At 45.6% G+C, this 21,624-nt stretch overlaps 1 protein-coding gene across 1 annotated transcript; it reads right to left on the bottom strand.

The window, feature by feature from the left end:
• Positions 1-5,525: 5,525 nt before the first annotated feature.
• On the bottom strand, positions 5,526-17,807 carry MAPK3 (mitogen-activated protein kinase 3). The gene is made up of 9 exons (XM_060256768.1): positions 17,547-17,807; positions 14,881-15,063; positions 13,904-14,093; positions 13,670-13,786; positions 12,917-13,031; positions 12,625-12,756; positions 8,505-8,614; positions 8,217-8,355; positions 5,526-7,228 (listed from the first exon to the last, which is right to left on the bottom strand). The coding sequence occupies exons 1-8, from the start codon at positions 17,708-17,710 to the stop codon at positions 8,236-8,238; spliced, it is 1,131 nt and encodes a 376-aa protein (XP_060112751.1). The 5' UTR covers positions 17,711-17,807; the 3' UTR covers positions 5,526-7,228; positions 8,217-8,235.
• Between the last annotated feature and the right edge of the window lie 3,817 nt (positions 17,808-21,624).

Genomic DNA, 21,624 nt, shown 5'->3' on the forward strand with positions numbered 1-21,624 from the left:
TTTTATGGTTAGGTTTTTTAAAAATATAGATATGTAAAACACAGGGAGTCATTTGCTGAAATTAGTCATGTCACTTCCAGCTACCATTTGAGGTGCTTTACAAGCATCATCTGTTCTCTCCTGGTATTTTCTTTACTAGAACATCAGCCCTTCAAATTTACATAATATGATGCGTTATTGGCATTTCTGGTCAGTTTTGCTCTGAAGGATGGGATGGATATGAATACAATGATGTATTCTTGAAACAAGTAACTGGAGCAGGAAGGCACCCAACAATTAACTTCAGTGACACGACACACAGTCCATGAATACATGAAGCTACTTTACACTGAATCAGACCATTGCTCCGTCAGCATCAGTGTTGTCTACTCCCACTGGCTGCGGCTCTCCAGAGTTAATAGGACACTCTAGAACAAAAAAGGTGTTTAAAAATTACTCAAGTTTTTGAGGCATTTCCAGAAGGGATATGTGTACATCGAGTGCCATCAAGTTCCTTCCAACATATGGCGACCGTAGGAATTTATAACCTACAAAAACATCCTGTTGCTAACAGCCTTGTTCAGGTCTTGCAAACTGAAGACTGCGGCTTCCTTCCTTGACTGAGTCAATCTCTCATAGCGGGTCTTCCTCTTCTCCCACTGCCTTCAACTTTTCCTCGCCTTATTGTCTTTTCCAATGACTCTTGACTTCTAGTAATGTGACCCAAAGTCCGATAGCCTCCGTTTAGTTATTTTAGATTCTAGGGAAAGTTCCGGCTTGATTTGATCTAGAACCCGCATATCTGTCTTTTTGACAGTCCACGGTATCCACAAAACTCTTCTTTGACACGCCACATTTCAAATCAGCTTTCTTCATAGCCCAACTTTCACACCCATACATAGTAACAGGCAGGGCTTTTTTGTAGCAGGAACTCCTTTGCACATTAGGCCACACACCCCTGATGCAGCCAATCCTTCTGGAGCTTACAGTAGGCCCTGTGCTAGGAGCCCTGTAAGCTTTTGGAGGATTGGCTACATCAGGAGGGTGTGGCTTAATGTGTAAAGGAGTTCCTGTATGGATTATCTTGGTTACCAGCAACACATCCTTACACTTAATCTTTCCCAGCTGCTTAATGGCTGCCCTTCCCAGTCTCAATCTCCTTCTGATTTCTTGGTTGCAGCAGGCTCCCTTTTGGTCCATGATGAAGCTAAGGAATAGAAAATTTTGAACAATTTCAATTTCTTCACCATCAACCTTAAAATTGTGTAATTCCTCAGTAGTCATTACTTTGGCCTTCTTGCTGTTCAGCTGTAATCCCGCTTTAGCATTTTCTGCTTTCCATCAGTAGTAATGCCAAGTCTTCACTCTTCGCTACCAGTAATGAGGTTTCATCTGCATATCTCAGATGGTTAGAGTTCCTTCCACCAATTTACACTCTGCCTTCATCTAAATCTAATTCAGCTTACATTATAACAAAGTAGGAGTCCAGTATCACCTTTAAGACCAACAAAATTTTATTCAGAATGTGAGCTTTCTTGTATGCATGCATACTTCATCAGACAATGAAATGGAGTACAGTGAGCAGAGCTACATATAGCTCGTGGGCAGTGGTTAAGAATGCAAAGTGGTACAAAGTTAGAATCCAATGGCGAAATAGTGAAATTAACAAATTGAAAGAGCATTTGGTCTGGATAGCATTTGCGTGGGAAACCAACAAAACAGTAACACGTCAGAATGGGAGAATGATGGTAAGAGGGTCATAAGACAATAAATGCTGTTTGTTAATTGCTCTGTTGCTTGCCAGTCTGGGTTAAACTGAGAACATCTCTACCCCAGAGGTGTTCCTGTCCGCTTGATTTACTTTTTAACATGTAACTTGATATGTTCTGCATACAGACTGAAGAGATGGAGAGATAAAATACCTCATCTGTCTCGCGTGCCAGTTGGAAACCAGTCTGTTTTTCCATATTCTTACCTAACAGTAGCCTAAAGATGATTTGTGCTCTTCTGCCTTGGTCTCCTGAAGATAACACTGGATTGCATTTACATCCCTCACTCATTCAGATGCAGAACTGCTTAGCTAGCGGGCTCTCTGTATCACATCCTATCAAGGCACAGCCCTGAGGTTGATGTAGTCTTATCAGTGCAAGTAGCTGTTCCCAGAATAATGCCTCCAATGGCACTGGCTCAAGTTATTTGAAATCTTTGGTAAAACTCATAAGAACATAAGAGAAGCCATGTTGGATCAGGCCAATGGCCCATCCAGTCCATCACTCTGTGTCACACAGTGGCAAAACATTTTATATATACTCAACTCATGTTCTAGTCTGTACTGAGAGCTCATTTATATAACCAAGAGGAAGAGAGTAAATACACTTGAAAAAACAGTCCCTGCCAAAGAGGAATTCTAAGGTATCTCAGCCGCCCATTCCTTCCTGGCTTGCAAACTCCACTCAGTTGCACAACACGAGCTTGCTCTCCCCAAATGAAGCAGATTAATGAGAACACAGAGAGAACTATAGGACACATTTGAAAGAAGGAAGGATGCCAGCTAAAAAACCAAATCCTGGGACCTTACATACAGATCAGCTCTCTCTGGTGTTCACACCATTTCCTCTGACACTTGTGCTAATACTTTGTGGTCTTTGTACAGCAATTGCTGGTCGTGTTGTTGCTGATTATGTGGCCCTTCCTTACAGGATGCCTGTGGTTTCCTGTAGGTGGTGGTTCATCTCCTCTGACTGATGCAGGGAGAGAAGGCTGTGTAGAAGCACTGTGGAATATTCCACTTCTGTGTGGGGACCTGAAGAAGTTGGCTAGAAGCAGGTAGAGCCTCCGTCTTTTTCTTAGCTCTCTACCCATTGTTGTCCAAAGTACTTGGCAGAGCAGTCTGGCAACATGCAATATTTTAGTTTCCCCATTTTATCCTCACAACAACCCTGTGAAATACATAGACCAGTCACTCTCAGTGCCAAAGGATACTCTGTGAGCTTCATGCCAGAGAAGGGACGTTAATCTGGAGCTCCCAGATCCAGGTTAGCTTGTGCCTGGACAGCCTCCTGGTGTTTGTAATAGAGATGAGAGGTGAGGGAGAGAGCGTCTCCTTTCTCCTGAATGGAAATCCCCAAGGCTGAAGGGAAGGATTACTGATTTATCTCAGGCACGTCATGTTATACACACTGGATGTTTCTGGAAGAAAAATGTAGAAGTGACTGGCTTTGCAAGTCAGGCAAGAGGCACTGATGGTGGGATGGCAGGCAGTTCCAGAACAAAAGCCACCTCTTCTATAACAAACAAAATATAGCTCCAGTTGTTAGCGCATTTGATGCTTCTATGGCAAAGGAAGGCGGCTTCCATGCACTTTTCAGTGCAAACCAAGCCACATAGGGGTGCTTTCACACTCTCTAAACCAGGGGTGTCAAACTCATTTGTTACGAGGGCCAAATCTGACATAAATTAGACTTTATCAGGCCGGACCATGTGTATCATAAAATGTAATACCAGGTAGCAGAGACAAATGTTATAAAGGCACAAACACGATTATAGTTTTTTAAAAAAAACATGCTTCAAACATAGCACTCATTGGTCTCAAAGGTGCTTTCTTTGCATTTCTCCCATGGGATCCAGGGAACTGGGCAAAGGAAGTTCTGGCTTTTTCCTTCCTTCCCCAGGGGACCAGGATGGGGAAGAGCCTCAGCCGATAGAAGGAAGAGAGGCTTGGCTCAGTAGCTCTGCTGTACGATTGAGAGTCTGGCAAAGTAAACTCTCCCTCCCCCCTTCCTTCCCAAGGGAGGAGACTCAGCCAATGGAGAAAATAGAGGTTTTGCTCTGCCACTCCTGTGTGATTGAGCAAGCCCTCCAAAGCAAGCTGTAATGCAGAAGGAAACAAGAGGGAAAAAGAAGCAGACAACAGCTTGGCCCTCGAGCTGCATGTTTGACACCCCTGCTCTAAACAATCAATTTTAATGCAATTTGCTATTAGGTTTTACTGAGTGAAATGGAAAAATCGACTTGCAAACAGTTGCCACGTGAAAGCACCCATTGTCTTGTCTGCAAGGGAAAGTTTGCTCCCACTAAATGAAACAACAGGATTTGGTGGGACCAGTTTAAATGATTTATGTAGTTGCATGGCAAGAGGCTGAGCCATGTCCATTAAAACAACGCATAATATTTTCTTCTGCAGTGGTAACCCAGGCACTATCTAAATTGTCTTTGAAATGCCTTCCTGCATAAAAAGATAACCAGCCCACAGCAGAAAACGCATTTCTGATAATTGCTCAGATCTGCCTCTAGACTTTCAAGTTATTTTCATTCTGTGTGCCTTCACAAAGGCGGCTGTTACTCAAGGCCATTTAAGGATGGAAGTAAATCTGACTGACAGCAAAATTGGCTCTCTTGCCTGGTGACGAGGGAAGTATGCAGGCCCTTCTGAAGGTGTAAAGGATGGTGTCACTACCCATAACTGGGATCGTTTCCATGACATATTTCACAAAGGCAAAGGACGATGAGGAGCAACAGTGTCCCCACATAGGCAGAATCACCTTTGGGGTAGTGAAAGGGATGGCAGGGTAGGGTGATCTCCCAGCAACTCAAGCCCCTGCTTGTCCTGACCTCTTCTGCTCCTGCTGCTGAAAACTACGACAGAGGAAAAGGCGCCATTTGTAACTACAACTACAACTGGGCTTCAGTTCAGCACCAAAATTCTGCCAGTGCCAGTACCATAGCACAGGTTGCTGGCAGTTCTTTGTTCCTATTTCCTTGTCGTTGAAACTGTAACTTCTTATAAATAAAACAATGTCCACTATGTCCCTGGAAGAGCACTACGCTCTACTGGTCGAAATCTACTGGTGATCCTCGGCCCTAAAGAGGTCCGGCTGTCCTGGAGCCTGGCATTCATAAATTTAATAAATAATAATAATAATAGTTTGACTATCAGGTAATTGATTCAAAAATGCCATAGCGGTGAATCTAGGGTAATGTTGGGAGCAGAGTTTGTTTTACTTGTACATACATGCAAAGTTTGTTTTCCTTGTGACCATAACATTCCAGTTGTGAAATACAGAGTGCTGATGGAGGTATCCGTACCTTCTTTCTGGTTTTGTGTGTCAAAAGCAGTAAGGAGAAGACTGTTGCCAACCCACGCTTGCCAAGTCATGATCCCGTGCCGGCACCCCTTTTTGTACCCTTACATCATGTTCACCTTCCTACCTCGTGACAAACCACCTCTCTTACACTTTGCAAACTTGAAATCTGCACCAAGCCCTTGTTTACTAAGCAGCTGCAGCGATGAGCATGCGAAGACTCCCAATTAATTCAGCTGTACATTTTTTGGGGTTTCACATTTACCCTGACAAACCAGTTTTGAAGCCAAGAACAACAACTGTCTTCGTAGGGAGCTAAATTTCAACCTGGAATTTTAATAGGGGCAGAAGGCTGAAGGTGTTTCATTTTTGTTAAAGCCAGCACTTATCCCTGTCAGGCAACATAACATCTCCACCTTCTTCCCACTCCTGCCCAAAACACTAAAAAAAATAAAAACCAAACACTGAAGGAATAAAGGAATGATTTATTTCAGGGTCTTTATACAGTCTGAAGCAGGAGGGGATGGGGAGGCATTAATTCCCTTTCAATCCAAGTTCCCTCAGAACGTTTCATTAACCCCTAGGCAGGAAGCCCATTGCTTATCATCATGCAATGTTACCTCAGAGAAGCTTCCTCCTCCCTTAATCACATTAAGAAAACCAGAACATCCTACATTCCAGTTTTTCTGCTTTAAAGAACTTCCTCCTTCAAGAACCCAAAAGATCCCGCCAGTTTCACTCATCCAAATTGGTACCCAAAAACGGGGCACGCAGAAATGGAAGGACGTCATCAAAAAGTTAGTCCATCGGAGTTTGTGGGGGGGGGGGGAGAGAATCGCAGCTCTGGTGGTTTCCTTTTCACTGCAGACTTCAGTCTTGCCACCTGCTCCCTTTGAGCGCTCACGGATCTGAAATACCTCCTCCAACCATGTGGTAGGTTGTTATGGGGCAACTGGGCTGTCCTCTCAGGACGCCACGGATGTGACCGTCCATCATCTTCCCAGCCTTTCCCTCCCTTAAAGTCACGTTTCTGGATCCCGTGCTTTTTGGACTTTGTTTCACGCAACCCAAGACTGGATTTAAAAAAACAAACAAACACCTGCACACCGTTTTAAAAATACAAATCAAGGAGGGGGAAAATTAAAAGGGCAGCCATGATAGAATCATAGCAGCAAGATGGCAAAAAGTGCTGTGCTGTCGTCGAGGCCGGTTGGTTTCCTGGAGTCTGCATATGCAACAGTCCCATTTCAGACGATGCAAAGTCGGAAGGTGTGGGGAAGTCAGGGGGGAAAAGGAGAGGCAAACAACCACAAAAGCTGGGCTGTTTCCAGTGAGAAGAAGCAGACAAAAAGTTGAAAGCCTTCCTTTTGATCTGCACAGCGTCTCAAACAATACAGTAAGCTGAAAAGGGGGGGGGGGGAAGGGGGAGAATTCGTGCCTTTTCAACACTGGGCACACTTTTCAGCCTGGTTAAAATCTTACCTATGCAGCTTATCAGATGCTATCTATAGCGATAGCGGAGATCAGCTGTGCATTACGAGTGTTCCAAATTGGCACTAATCAGCAGACCAAAACAAAAAAACCCAAAGCAGGCATGCCCTCCCTCTGAGCAGGGAGGAACCAGGGCTCCTGGATTCAGGAGGAGTGTTACAAGAAGGCTGGGCGCCAAATCTCCTGGATTCTGTCCCCAGTTTTGGAAAAGTACTGGGGTTCAGTGGATTATAGGGACAGAGCATCCAGGAGCCAAAATGTCATGTTCAACTCCCTTTGCTAATAATGCCCAAGGGATCAGAAAACGGCCCTGCTAAAAATCAGCATTAGTTCATTAACAAAGACAATAAAATGCCAGAATAGGAGATGACACTCCCCCCTTCTGTTTCACTGAAGGGGGGGGGAGGGGAAAGAAAACGTTTCCTTTCCCTCCTGTAGGGGAGGGGAGAAGCCCCCTCCCCTTCCCCAACCTGGGCACCAGGGTCTCACCCCAATACATCACATTAAGGGGTCCAGAGATGGGTTACTGGGGTTCACAGCCACGTAGCAAAGCGCAGTTGTACAGCAAGTCAACAGGGGCACCCCCAAATCAGTACCCCCTGAATCCTGTGCTCCCCTCCATAATCCAGCAGGGGAGCTGGGTACAGTCCCAAATCATCTCCTGGTGAAGTAGAGACCTGCAAAGGAAGAGACCTTGTGAGGATTACAGCAAAGTGCTCAGGAGTCGTGCAACATACAATGCAACAACGTATAAGCTAAGGGCGGCCAAATTGCAGATCGGGAGCCACATATGACTGTGTGGCTCTTGAAGCCCCCACCACTCCACTGGCTGGCTTGGAGAATGCATTTAAAGTTGCTTTCTTTCTATCTCTTCCTCCTTCCCCCTCCCCCATTTCCCTTCCTTCCTGCCTTCCCTCTCTCAAACACCTGATGTTCCTGTCTTGCGGCTCTCAAACATCTGACATTTATTCTATGTGGCTCTTATGTTTAACAAGTTTGGCCACCCCTGGTCTAAGCACTTGTTCATAACTTATGAACGAAGCCAGGAATTGGATGTCTGGAATGTGTTTTGTTTTCATGTAGTGGCCTATCTCCCATATGCATGCAGCCCCCCCTTCATTGCTGCTTATTTAATGCCAAAAAGTCCCAGAGCAGTGAAATCTCTATCTATTGACAAAAAAAGCACAACAAACATTAGATATATAGTTGCAATGAGCATTTGCACATGGTGCTGCTTCTCCATGGCAACGTTCATGTGAACCATTCAGGTCAAACTTTCTTCACGTGCCATCCGTGCTCATGTGGTGTAGCAAGGGTTTCACACGGGCCGTGGAACTTACAAAACTGACTCCCCACGCAGACTGGCTCCATCCACTATGTGGGATGGAGCCTCCAGGCGCAAAAGCAACCAGTTGCTGGAGGTGGGGGGAGAGGGCACACCATGAGGCAGAACCTTTAGTAACTTGAGGGGGAAGTCACTAATTTATCACCCAAAGGTAACAGGCTGTGCCAGCTGAGATCTTGCTCACAAAAAGCTGCTACCGAACAACTGGCCTTTGATGATGGAAACAACGCTGAAGTCAAGGTGTGCTTGTGCCCTGCCGCTGCCAAACAGAAGCTCCAGCCCCAGACCAGCCCCACCCATGTAGCATCTGTTGTACTTACCAGTGGTCCAAAAAGCCACTCAAGGCCCTTGGTAGCCAGGCTGGAATCGTGCCGTCTCCTCAAATATCAGTTCTTTCAGCCTCTCTTTGGGCAGGTCATCCAGCTCCATATCAAAGGTGAATGGTTCCTCAGCAACTGGCTGGATGGGGCACAAAGGAGGAGGACTTTCAGAAATCCTAGTGCCCAAACTTCGTCCTCCCCCCCCCCCCGCCATCATCAATCCTAAACCATGAGTCCTTAGTGTCTCTCTCCCATCCCTTCCGTCTACATTCCTGACGCACTGCTCACCTCATCTGAAGGATCGTAGTACTGCTCTAAGTAAGAATGGGCCAGTGACTCTTCCACTGTGATGCGCTTGTTTGGGTTAAAGGTTAACATTTTGTCCAGCAGGTCCAGTGCTAAACAGAGCAAAAGAAAAAAAAAAAGGACATAGTATCAGCAATCAGCTTGCATGTAGCAATAGGTGGGAAAACCCCCCAGTATCATAAAAGGAACAGAAGTGGGTAAGGGACTGGTGTGTATCCACAGAAGCTAGTAGAGCAATGCAGCATGATTACCTTAAGCCACCAGTCCTACTGGAAGGAACCCACAAGTAACTAGTGCACTGACTTGGCATGGATTGGACCACTGGAACCACATCATAATTCTTAACACCAAGCATGCATCTAGTCTGAATCCTGTTTCCAGCAGGGGGCAGACCATACTCTTCCCGGAGTCCACAGGGCCATGAAGACGATGACCCTCCCCTCTTTGTATACCCCCAGCATCCAAGATTCTGAGGTCTCCTGCATTCAACCCATGGGAATTTTGTTTTGTTATCAGGTATGATAACCACGGACAGACTTTTCTTCTACGTGTGTGCCTAACTCTTTTAAAAGTCATTTGTGCTAGCCATTGTCAAAACTGGTAGAAAACTCAACGATGCTTTAATGAAAAGTTGCTTATTTTTCAAAATTTCCATCATTTCCTTTTAAGATCTCGCATGTGATTGCTGCCTGGCCTCAGTGACCTTAATCTGCAGTTTACTGTCTCTCCTCAGATTTTGCCCCATTGTTTACAGACATTGTAAACAGTGGCTTAAATGCAAACTGTTCTACAAACATCTTCCACAGTGAAGACTGAAGCCAAGAATTCATTTGGTTTCCCTGCAATTTTTCCTGCCTTTCACATCAGCCTTTGCCAGCTAACCATTGTATTACTTCTTTGACTTGGTTTCGTTATATGGCTTAAATGCAGGTCATTTATATATTTTAGTGACTTACTCATAATAGTCTTTTCCTAGATACTTGTATCATTTGTTTCACCAGATTTTGTATTTTTTTTTAATTTTCAATTTTTAGAACACAACTATTTTTGTGGCTGTCTGGACACAGCTCTTGTCCTCTTGAACTCATCTGTGCTCCTTTCTAATCCATGGTATACATTTTATCTAAGCCTCTATTAGGATGGCTTAAAATAACTGCCAAGCTTCCTGAGGAGATTTGACCCTCCAGATTCTCCCATCTGACTGCCTTAAATCTCCTTGTTTGAGAAATCTCCTCTTCTGAAACTGAAATGTGATTGTGTTGGACTTTCTAGATAATTTCCCAGTTGCCTGTGTACTGACTTAAGAAGAACCCTGGATCCCCAAGAGATTGCCAAATTCCCAGACTCACTTTGTGGCAAATCAAAGAGTTTCTCACTGGCATTTGGCTCTATCAGGACTGCAGCCAGCAGTGAAAGGGAAGACTGTGTGGGGGTGCTGCAGATTCCATAAGGGGCACCGCCCCTGTGGCCCCCCCTCAACTGGCTACGGTCCTGGGCTCCATGATTAATTTTGTGAGGCACAGTAGTTTATCACATCTAGACATTTTCTGCCATTCTGAACAACTCAGTCTGGTCAATGCAAAAAACAAATCCATCCACTAGTACATTTTTTCCCCTTGTAGCTGCTCTCCAATTTCTTTCTATATTTCAAGATGACCAGCAGAACTGGTGCAGGGGAGAGGATGGGGAAGAGGGAGAGACATGCAATGCAGTGTTCCCTCTAAGCTGTGGAGTCTTGAGAGCAAAGATTCCACTTTGTGAGCTACTGGCATTAAAGTTGTGGAGCTGTTGCATAAATTAGGTTGCTCTGGGGGCCATTTTTCCTAAGCTAAGACAAAAATGTGTAAGCCAGAAGCTAATAAACGAGGAGCTAGCTCACACTAACTCAGCTTAGAGGGAACGCTGGCCCAAACCTATTTCATCTTTTTGGTCTAGTATTTCTATTCTCAATGATTCTGTGGACACATTTTCCCCATTGAAGTTTTCAATTTCTTTTTACCCCATGTCTTCTAACATAGCAAAAGAACTAACACTGCCCCATTTGAAGTCTCTATATCCAAGGATGGCCGTATCCTAAAAAAGTAATTGCATCCTACTACAGGGGTCCCCAATCTTTTTTTGAGCCTGTGGGCACCTTTGGAGTTCTGGCAGGAGGAGCAGCCAGCTACAAAACAGCTGCTGCAGCTTACCTTCAGTCACACAGTGAAGATCCTGGTGCTGTGATGGCAGCTGCTGCAGAGGCAATCAGATCTCCAATAGCCAGTTAACATTTGCTGGGCAAAAGCCCCACCTAACCATGGCCATTTTCTAAAAACCCTTTGGTGGGCATCAGGAGAAGCATCAGAGCGCGCCATGGTCCCCAAAGCCACTACGTGGAGGACCCCATCCTAATACCCACAGATGTTATATTTCTGTTTAGATTTTTTCTTCTTCATGGCCTGGCACAGCAGTGTACTCTTTTATGTCCTTGATCACCCGCCCCACCAGGTTTTTTAGATTCTCACTATGCTTGTGCTCTCTAAAACCCTGGTACAGACTTACCAGGGAGTAAGCCCCACTGAACTCAACTGGAACTTACTCCCAAGGATCATGTTCTAATTTGCCTATCTTTGCATTAACCTACATACATCTATAGGATGTAGGAAGTCATTTTTGTATGTTGTCTTTTGGCAGCCTGTTGTCTTTGCAAAAACACTACCAAGTTCTATTTTCATTTAGAAGGCGTAGAGTGCTAAGGAATGAGTTGTCTGTAACACAGGATTCTTGGCTCCTGTCCTGTTTCCCCTACAAGTCACTATACAAGCCGTCCTTTTACACCTTCCAGATTTTAAGCATCAACCATCTGCTAACATTGTAGTTCAAGGGAAGCCTGACTCTTTCTCCCAAAGAATCTCCTCAATGTTGAATAAGCCTACCATTGCTGGTGGCTTTTTCAAGGTGTGAATTGGGAACCTGCAAATGCCAAAAGGCAGCATGGAAATAAAATTATTTTAAGAAAAAGGGAAAGGGAGACAGGAAAAAAAAAGACCACATGCATGAGGGCTCCTCCACTTATTTGTTTACTTAATTTATACCTCACCTTCCTCCTCAATGAACACCAGAGCTGGCTGACATTGTTCTCGCCTCCATTTTATCCTTACAACAACCCTGTGAAATAGGTTAGGCTGAGTGTGTGACTGGCCCAAAGGCACCCAGTGAGCTTCCATGGCAGAGTGGGGATTTGAACCTGGGCCTCCCAGTGCCTAGTCTGACACTACCCCACACTGGCTCTGCTGTCTTAAATACAAAGAGCATGAGAAGTTGTCCCAGTCAACATGCATAGGGGGTTGCAGTCTCCCTTGCACACAAACCGTTAGACATAAAAGTTCCAGCTGCCTTTACATCTAGGTCAACCAGCAAAAGAAAGCTTGAAAACCCAGAGCTTTAATGCTGCAGATTAACATCTGGCTACGTTTGTACCACACAAGGTTATGCTTAAAGATGCCGCCTCTCAAATTTCTATTAATTTCATGCATGAAGACTTTCTTTAGTCATCAGCAAAGCAGGGCCCAGGTTTTTAATAGAACAACCAACTGTTTTTTAAAAATGTGAGAAAAGTGCATGGGTGGATGTCCAGAAAAGTGAATGGAAACTTTCTGCAAAATATGGGTCCTTGAGCAACAATCAGGAGAAACCTGCAAGACATGCATACTTTGACTGCATCAACTTGCACCACACTTTTGAGATGTCTCTTTGTGTGAACTGCTATGGACTTCCACTGCGTAACCTGCTTTGAGCCTCAGTGAGAGACGATAACTTCAGTAAATAAATAAATACATCCTATTCAGGACTTATTGGTGTGTGTAGAAGTAGATAAAGAAACAAGAGAAGACATGTAGTTATAGAGACAGAATTCAGTTACATGCTGTAGTATGGAATAAAAGATGGGCCCTCGGTTAGAAACAGTTAAGAGACTTCTGGCATAGATAGCATGGATGAGCATTAACCAATCAGGAACATGACAGGACATCCTGGGATGCGGAAAAAGGGGTCATCAACAATAAGCTATGCATGTTAGGACCTGACTGCTTCCTGTATTGTCTGTCCTCTCTCTCCCTCTTACCTTTGGGATCAGCCTTGGGGAAGAGTCTAGACCAAGGAACCTTGGGCTTTTGGGGCAGAGACTGGAGATAATTTCGAGCCTTCATGTTGATGATGCAGTTCAGATCGTCTTGAGATGGAGAGCCCAGAATACCTGTAGAAATGGGAAGTTAAGAGAGCCCCTGGGCACCAAGTAAGAGACTTAGAAGAAAAACAGGCTTCTAGACTTCAAAGAGGGGTTCTCTGGAGTTAAAAAAAAGCCAAAGACCAGGAGATGGGAGAGTTTAGAAAAGCTCTCCTTCCTTCCCCCTTACCCAGAATGTGGTTGAGCTGGTCCAGGTAGTGCTTGCCAGGAAAGATGGGTCGGTTTGACAGCATCTCGGCCAGGATGCAGCCCACAGACCATATATCAATGGACTTGGTGTAGCCCTGGGAAGGGGGAAGAGACAGAAAGAGAATCTAGGATTTGGGGGGTCCTTGCTTCTTCTCATCCTCACCTTCTAGTTCCTATTCCTCACAGAATCTTGAAACTGTAGTGCCCCAGCAAAAGAACAGTACTCAGTAAGCCCTGTTTCCTCCCAGTCTAGACTAGAAGGGCACCGCACATATGCAGAAGAGTGACACTTTCTGCCACAGCCCTTGGAAGGGTGAGGAGGATGTAAAAGGATAAGTAAAAGAGGGTGCAGGAAGGAATATGGTCCCAAGGCCTTGAGGAGAAGGCAGAAATTGAAAGCTGGAGAGGGTCAGGTAGAGTGAATCTGGAAAGCAGAACTTAAGCAACCAAGAGGCTGCAACAAGAAAGGACACTGTACGTCATTGAGGGCTGGTTTGGAACTGGGTGATGCATCAGCGAAAGGATAAAGATTCACCTACTAGATACTGGCTGAGTGCTCATTTCTTAGAATAACAGTCCGCACGCTGTCCTCTACTGTACTAGCTAAACCTCTCTTTTCTTTCCAGAGAAGTCAGGAATCCTGACTCCCTGCTAAGACAATAGACATGATCTCGCCCTCTTTCCTGATTTAGTAGTTCTGGTTCCCAGATCCTCCTCACCTCGATCGTCTTACCTTTGAATTAAGCATGATTTCAGGAGCGCGGTACCAGCGAGTGGCAACATACTCTGTCAAGAAACCCGTGTGGTCATGGTCTGGATCAGCAATCCGGGCCAGGCCAAAATCACAGATCTGTCGAGAGAAGAGGATAGGGAAGGTAAAAACAGTTACAACAGGAGAGAAGCTGGGATGAGGGGGATTGGACAGAAGAATTAGCAGAGGGTCTGATAAAAGGCTGGTGAAGGGCACCTTTAGGTCACACGTGGTGTTAATGAGAAGGTTGCTGGGCTTCAAGTCCCGGTGAAGCACATTGGCAGAGTGAATGTATTTCAGCCCTCGGAGAATCTGATACAGGAAATAGCAGATATGATCATTGCTGAGCTGCTGAGTTTTCAGCAGTTTGTAGAGATCGGTCTCCATCAAATCCTGAACTATATATCTGCAAACAGAAACAGTGATCCCTCAAGCAGAGGGATAGCAAAGAGATGAGTCAAGGAAAATAAGTTTGCATTGTTTGTGTGCATGTGTATACATAGTCAGTGGAACCTTGGCCACTAGAGACCAATCCATGCAAACAGCTTACAACCCTTGAATCTCCAGCAGAAAAGAGCTTTATTGTCACACAGCAGCTAAGTTCAGTTATATGGACTTTCCCAGTGATGTTACATGGCAAGCATTCTCAGCTGGTATACTTGGACACAAGCAAAATATAAGAGGCAAAGACAGTTTTTTAAGCCAAAACCATTGACAGCAGAGTGCCCTGGAACTGTATGAAAACAAGAAGAAGCCAGTGCAGTGCTAGCTTGGTGTAATGGTTCAAGTGGCAAATTAAGATCTGGAAGACCCAAGATCAAATCCCTGCTCTGCCATGAAGCCAGATGGGTGACCTTGGGCCCATCATATTCTCTCAACCTAGGCTACTTCACAAAGTTGTTGTGAATATAAACAGGAGACTAGGAGACAGATGTATGCCACCCTCAACTCCTTAGAGGAAGAGCAGGATAAAAATGCAAATAAATAAAGTGTTGGTGCACAGGTACAATCTGTTCCCAGCAACCCCACTGTTTTGTGGCAGGTGAAGTGCTGGAGCTCCACATCTGGCTCAAAGGCACGTGAAGGCACTAAATCCAGGACACAATGTGGCCTATCCACATATGTCCACATCCACTCTTGCAGCTTATCCCTCCAGCACTGGAACAGAGGACCGTCATTCAGAAAAAAGATACACATCACGCATCTGATCGATGGTAGGTGCACGCAGAATGTCATTGATGCCAATGACATTCTCATGCTTGAAGCGCAAGAGGATCTTGATCTCACGCAGCGTGCGCTGGCAGTACGTCTGGTGCTCAAAGGGACTAATTTTTTTGATGGCAGCCCGGATCTTGTTGACGTGATCGTAGGCAGAGCTGCAAGCAGAGGGATGACAAAGATTAAATACCCATCAGAACTGCCAGTTACACTCTCTCTTTTCCTCCTTAATGTTACCAACATTTTAAAAATCAAAACTGCCAAATACCCCCCCTCTGCCCACATTTGAAAACAGTTTTGTAATTCATAGCAGCAAATTAGAGGAAGAACCCCTTCCCAAGAAAACCACACTGACAGGTCCAAGACAATGCCCAGATTTTAGAATTCTGTCGATAGGCTGAATGGCAGGCTGAATGACAGCGACTTAAAGAAAGGCAGGCAAATGGCAGGCACAACATATGAACAATATGGTGGAGTCAGTTGTGTCCAAGACCCAGCTGTTGGGCACAGCATATCGTGAGACAAGCAAGGGCCTTGCCTGGTGTCCAAGTTAAAGAGGTCCAAACAGACAGAGCCAAAAGCCCTTGAGATATGTAGTAGCAATACAAAACTCTAGAGAAACCTGGCCCTAATGAATACTTTGGAACATGAAGACTGGGAGTATGAATGTCACAAGTATCAAAGCTTTTAACTGAATGGTTCCATTTTTAAAAAATTTAGGAACGTTTTGAAGGCTTGTTCCTGTTTTTAAGGCCCTAAATGAGCAAGATACCTAAGGACTGCCTCTTCACCCTTTCTCTACCACCTGCCAATTAAGATCCCCTTTCCAAGTCCTTTTCCTGGTGCCCTGCCTGCAGAGGCAAGGCAGATGACAATCAGAGACAGCCTGTTTTCAGTGATGGCAACGCCTCCCCTTTGGAATGCTCCCCCCCTTCAGACTCACACGGTGCCTAACTTACTGTCCTTGAGGTGACAGGCCAAAAAAGATTTCTATTCAATTAGGCCTTAAGGATTCTGCTTTTTCAAGCTTTTCAATGGCTGGTTTCCAGTATGAAAGATGTTTACTATGATCATTGTGGGCTGCTGAATGTCATTTTGTAATCTGCCATGAGTCTGAGGGAGAAAGACAGACTATAAATAATATAAATTAATGTCTGTCAGCTTCTTCCCTTCTTTCAATTTTTTTATTATAGTTCTTCTTATGATTATGTAATTTGCCTTGAATAAGCCTCTGAAGAGGTGGCGTACACATTTCTCAAACAAATAAAGATGCTGAGTTTATACTAGGCCCTACTTATTGCCTCATAGTACAAAGGTTGGTTTGGTAAGAACATAAGAGAAGCCATGTTGGATCAGGCCAGTGGTTCAGCCAGTCCAACACTCTGTGCCACAAAGTGGTCAAAAAAACCCAGGTGCCATCAAGAGGTCCATCAATGGGGCCAGGACACTAGAAGCCCTCCCACTGTTGCTTCCCCCCAGCACCAAGAATACAGAGCATCACTGCCCCAGACAGAGTTCCATCAATACATTATGGCTAACAGCCACTGATGGAGTACAGTGAAGAGCATCTCAGCTCTAGACACAAATGCATAACAGCCCAGAAGGCTCTAGGGACAGCACAGCCTAGCATCAATCTACAGTTTTAGATTAATCTGACTACAAATTCTGCATGCATTATGAACAATAAAAGATCACTGAGCCTAAGCAGGGCACCAAGTTAATGACAGTAAAAGTATCTGGCTCACAGATGTCAGATCAAAGACAGCAGTCTAAAGTAGTCACAGTGCTGAATGAGGTTCACAGCCGGACAGCATTTAGGAGCAGCACAGGAGGTCCAGAGGCTAGCCAGTGCCTGACTCAGCAAGACACCTGTGCTGTTAACAGCCTCGGGGCAAGAAATAAGAACATAAGAGAAGCCATGTTAGATCAGGCCAATGGCCCATCCAGTCCAACACTCTGTGTCGCACAGTGGCAAAAAATTTGTGTGTATATACACACACACTGTGGCTAAGAAATGCATCAAGCGTCCCTTCTCTATTAACAGAGCTGCAGCGACCAAAAGAAGAGAGCTCCATCTATTAAGCTTCTTGACTTCGGAAACGCTGAAGGCACAAAAAGCACTTTTCAGGGCTAGCCTCTGGCAATTTTAGGCTGGCGCAATACCAGCCAGATGCTGGGCAGTCCGGGTGCAAACAAAGAGAATAGGTAAATACTGGCACGGAGGAAGAGTGACCTGCGAGAGCCAATCCCTGGGAGGGGCCGGCAGCACCACGAGGACTGGGCAGGGCCAGGGTGTGTTTTTGTGGACTGCAATGCCATTCGGGAAAAAAGCATCCGTCGGATGAATGTGCAGCAAAGGAAATCTAGGGGTGCAAAGGGTGGGAATCTCACTTTCCGGGGGGCGGCAGAGCAGCTAGGAACCAATGTGGAGCGTATCTGAGTGGTGGGTCCAATATTAGTGGAAGACAAGCACGAGGGAGGGGGGCTCGGTAACTAAGAAACAATATGGCGGAAGTCTGCTCGAGACCATACGGCGAATGCAAGAGCCCGACTTGCGGGGCACGTCAGCCAGCCAGGCTCGGCTTTGGGGCTGGGTACGGCACCAGGGCAGGGTCACTCCGGGCCGTTGGCGCTCACTCACCAGACCATGCCGTAGGCCCCCTCGCCGATGTACTGTAGATCCGTGTAACGCGGCCCCACATCAAACACTTGACCTTTCACCGTCTCCACTCCTAGCCTGGGAGCTCCTGGCACGGGCACAGGGCCTGCCCCACCCGGGGCCGCTGTCGCCGCCGCTGCCGCCATGGCCGATGCGATCAAGGATCTCTCCTGCAACCGCTCCTATCACTGCTTTACCCGGAACCGACACCGCCCGAGCGCACTGCGCGTGCGCCCACTTGGGGGGGGGGGAACGAGCGGCTGCCACTGCCCATGCGCTTCGGGCGAGCTGCGGCTTGGAAAGTTGTCCAGGGCGCATGCGCTCAGTTCGCCCGCTAGCGTTGAGCAGGCCGCAGCGCGCCTGGCTCGGAATGGGACGTCACACACACTCAACCCGGAAGCGCCGCGCCCAAAACATTCCACTCGAGCGGCGCCCCGCCCCGTGGTAGGCTCTCGCGCGCTTCTCTGGCGTTAGGCCACGCCTCTTGGCTCAGCGCGCCTCCAATCAACTCGCAGCGGCTCGTTTCATCTCCTAGGGGCCCGCCCCTAAACTCTCCCTTGTTGCTTAGTCGCGAGTTCGAATGGCGGTCGTGGGGAGGGGGCGGGTTTGCGGAGCGGAGGAGCGGCAGTTGTGGGCGGAGGTGTCCTGGGCCAAGGCAGGTGTGCTTGTGTCACTGCTGACGCCAGGCGGCCGCGGCCTTGTAGTTCTGAGCCTGACAGCGCCGGCGAGGCTCTTCTCAGGGCGGAATCGGACGGGGTGGCCTTGCGCGAGGCGTGGCGCTCGCTGCAGACTCCATGACACTCATTCCACTGGAAGAGAAGGAAGGCAGATAGATGGGGGAGTGAGAGGTGGAAAGAAAGCAACTTTAAATGCATTTTCTAACAGACGGAGTGTCTGCTTTCACCACCGGCAAAGCGGCCTGACAGCTCTCACTGGACTCTCGTGAACCAGCATTAACCACAGGGTTTGCGAGTCCATTCCCAGAGATAGATTAGTTATACAGTTTTGGGAGCTGTCATTCCACACCTATAGCAGGGAATTTAAGCAGATCTGCTCAGAGGTAAGCCCGTTTTATTTAGTGAGGCTTACTCCTAGGAAAGGGAACACAGTTTGAGTCCAGTAAACACAGCTACCCACCTTAATCTATCCTAGGAAAATAGGAAGAGTCCAGTAGCACCTTTAAGACTTAACACATTTTATTGTAGCATAACCTTTCGAGAAACACAACTCTTTTTGTCAGATGCATTCTCTGTCCTAGGAAAGGGGTTTTAGGAACACAGCAGGCATCATTCTGCATGCAGAAACCAAATTCACACCTTTGCTTCTCTTGATTCCTTCTTCATTTTATTTTATTTGCTTCTTTCCCATGGGCTTCAGGGGAAAAGAAGGGGAGCCCAGTTAAATCAATTAAACATCAGTAGTTTCCATTATATCCAGTGGGCCTCCAGGAAACTTCCATCGTTCGTATACATCCCATATAAAGAATTGTAAATGTATATGCAACCTTTTATAAATGTATTGTTATTTTTTATTGCATTTGATTAATTGCCCTATCCCAGCTAGTGTCAAGCTCTGGGTGATGTACAACATTTAAAAAATACATAAAAACATACATTAAAAAGATTAAAAACCCTGATGGCATCTTTAAAGTGCTCTTATTCAGTCATTACATCATTTCTAACCTATTCCATCTATGGAAATTAGCAAAGCTATGCCTATTGGATTTCTGCCTGTTGCACAGTTGTGAGTCACAGGAGCTCTGCTAGCAGCTTCCAAAGATTTCTTTCTGCAAGCCTCTGTGGCCGTCTTTCTGGATAAAAAGAAACATTAATTAGGAAGGCCTCATGGCTACAGTGACAAATGTTGGGAGGGGCAGAGAGAGAATTGTGGAACTGCTATGAAGGATGGCCTAATGGAGAGGTAGCATTCCACTCTCATAAAATTAGGGCAAAAGAGGAAACAGAGGCTGGCTGGAGATGGAGACTTCTGGGCCCTTGAGGGAGGTTAGTAATATTTGTGCTTTCAGACACACTGGTGAGAAAGGGGAACATGACTTTGTTATTTTAAAACACTTTGAGAACTCTGCCCTGAAAATGAAACACTGATGCAAAACTCACAGTAGTTTTGCAGGCAAAAAAAAAAAAAAAATGCTGCTTGTTTTCTCCCTTGGGACCTTACAGCATCGTTTTTGCACCACTAAATTAGCCCCTTCCTATATTTGTGATGAGAAAATACTACCTCCTTGATAGTTTATTTTCATTCATGCAACAAATCCACCTGTTTAATACCAAGTTTGTTCAGAGGGAAAAGTAAAACAAAAGCTGCATTTGCACATTGTTGGATATTGCATTATTATTGTGCTATACCAGGGGTGGCCAAACTTAATGTAAGAGCCACACAGAATAAATGTCAGATGTTTCAGACCCAGGAAGGCAGGTGGGCAAATAGATGGGGAGGAGGAAGAGGTGGAAAGAAAGCAACTTTAAATGAATTCTCCAAGCTGCTGACTGGCTTGGCTTGGAGGAGGAATTTAAAGAGAGAAATGCCTTCTCCAAGCCAGCCCACAGGGCAGTGGAGGCTTCAAAAGCCACACAATATGTGTGAAACAGCCACATGTGGCTCCTGAGCCACAGTTTGGCCATCCCCGTGCTATTTTTTAGCAAGCTTTTGCAACTGGACTGTCATGTGCACCAGGAAAATTGAGTTGCCAATGATTGCTTCTCATTAGATCTTGGAAGCTAAGCAGGGTCAGCCCTGGTTACTACGTCCAGGGTTGCTACACTGAGGCTGGCAATGGCAGACCACCTCCGAACATCTCATCTTGAAAACCCTACCAAGTTGGCATAAGACAACTGTGACTTGATTGCAAAAACAAACAAAAGTGATAGCACAATATTCAGTGACTTGTGGATGCAATTGCAAAAGGCCGTGTTGGGACAACTTAGACTCTAAAGGTTGAATCTAAATGGTCTCTTGTGATTGATGGACCTTTCCAGCAGTGGAACACCCCTCTTCCATTGGAGGAAGCCTCCACTCCCCACCCCGGCCCAGGAAGGGTCCATGATAGTGGAGCATTGCTTGAACTCAGCCCAGTTATGTTTATTGAGGCATTAGCTTTTGTGTACTGGAGCTTTCTTTATCAGAGGCATGAAGAACTACTGTCACTGGCAAATATATACATATGTGGGTAAAAAGCAAGAGCTGTGCACAGTGAGCACATCTGTGATGTGTGAGAGATTTGGCTAGTGGCATTTCTATGTAAAGCTCAACAATTCACAGGATAAACCCAGTGATCATTGACAGCTGCAGTCACTAGTGCTTCCATGATTTCTGAACTCATTTAATATTGTAGTGGGTGGGAAAGCCTTGACCTTGATTGAGCTTAAAACAAGAGAGGTTCTCCCTCTTTCATTTTTGTGGCATCGCTTGCTGCATAAGTGGAGACCATTTGCTTTTGAAGGATTCTTTTATTTTGTTCATCCTACATTCTTGCAGCCTTCCCTTCACACATTGTCATTCATGTTACCACCTTGCAAACAAACAAAAGAGTCCTATGACAGTTCTTGAGGATTTATTTCCCTCTTTAGGCATACATCTGGAGAAGAGAGCTTTTGCCTACAACCCCCCCCCCCCAATGCCACAATGAATCTGACTCAGAGTGTAAAGAGCTACAACCTTTTAAGCACAATGTCTTCAGTACAGTTCCTTCAATAGAGACTTCAATAGAGTCTTTAGGGTACCACAGGAGTCTGTTGGTTTTGTGGCAACAGCCAAGGATAGCTACCTTTTATTTTATTTTTATTTATTTAATTTTATGATTGTTGCTTTTATGGTTTTATTATATTGTGTGAACTGCCCCAAGCAGGTCTCTGGTGGCATATACATTCCCCCCTCACCCCCAAATAACTAAATTAATAAATGCACTTTTGTTCATGGAAAAGCTGTATGTCTCTAGAGTCTGCTTAACTTATTCTGCAGGTTTCATTCATTGGCATCATGTAATCTACTTTTTAAGGGGAGAGGCAGGATCGCAAATTAGAGTCCACAACCCACTGGAAAT

This window comes from Heteronotia binoei, chromosome 15 (genome assembly GCF_032191835.1).
Source record: "Heteronotia binoei isolate CCM8104 ecotype False Entrance Well chromosome 15, APGP_CSIRO_Hbin_v1, whole genome shotgun sequence".
Lineage (NCBI taxonomy): Eukaryota > Metazoa > Chordata > Lepidosauria > Squamata > Gekkonidae > Heteronotia > Heteronotia binoei.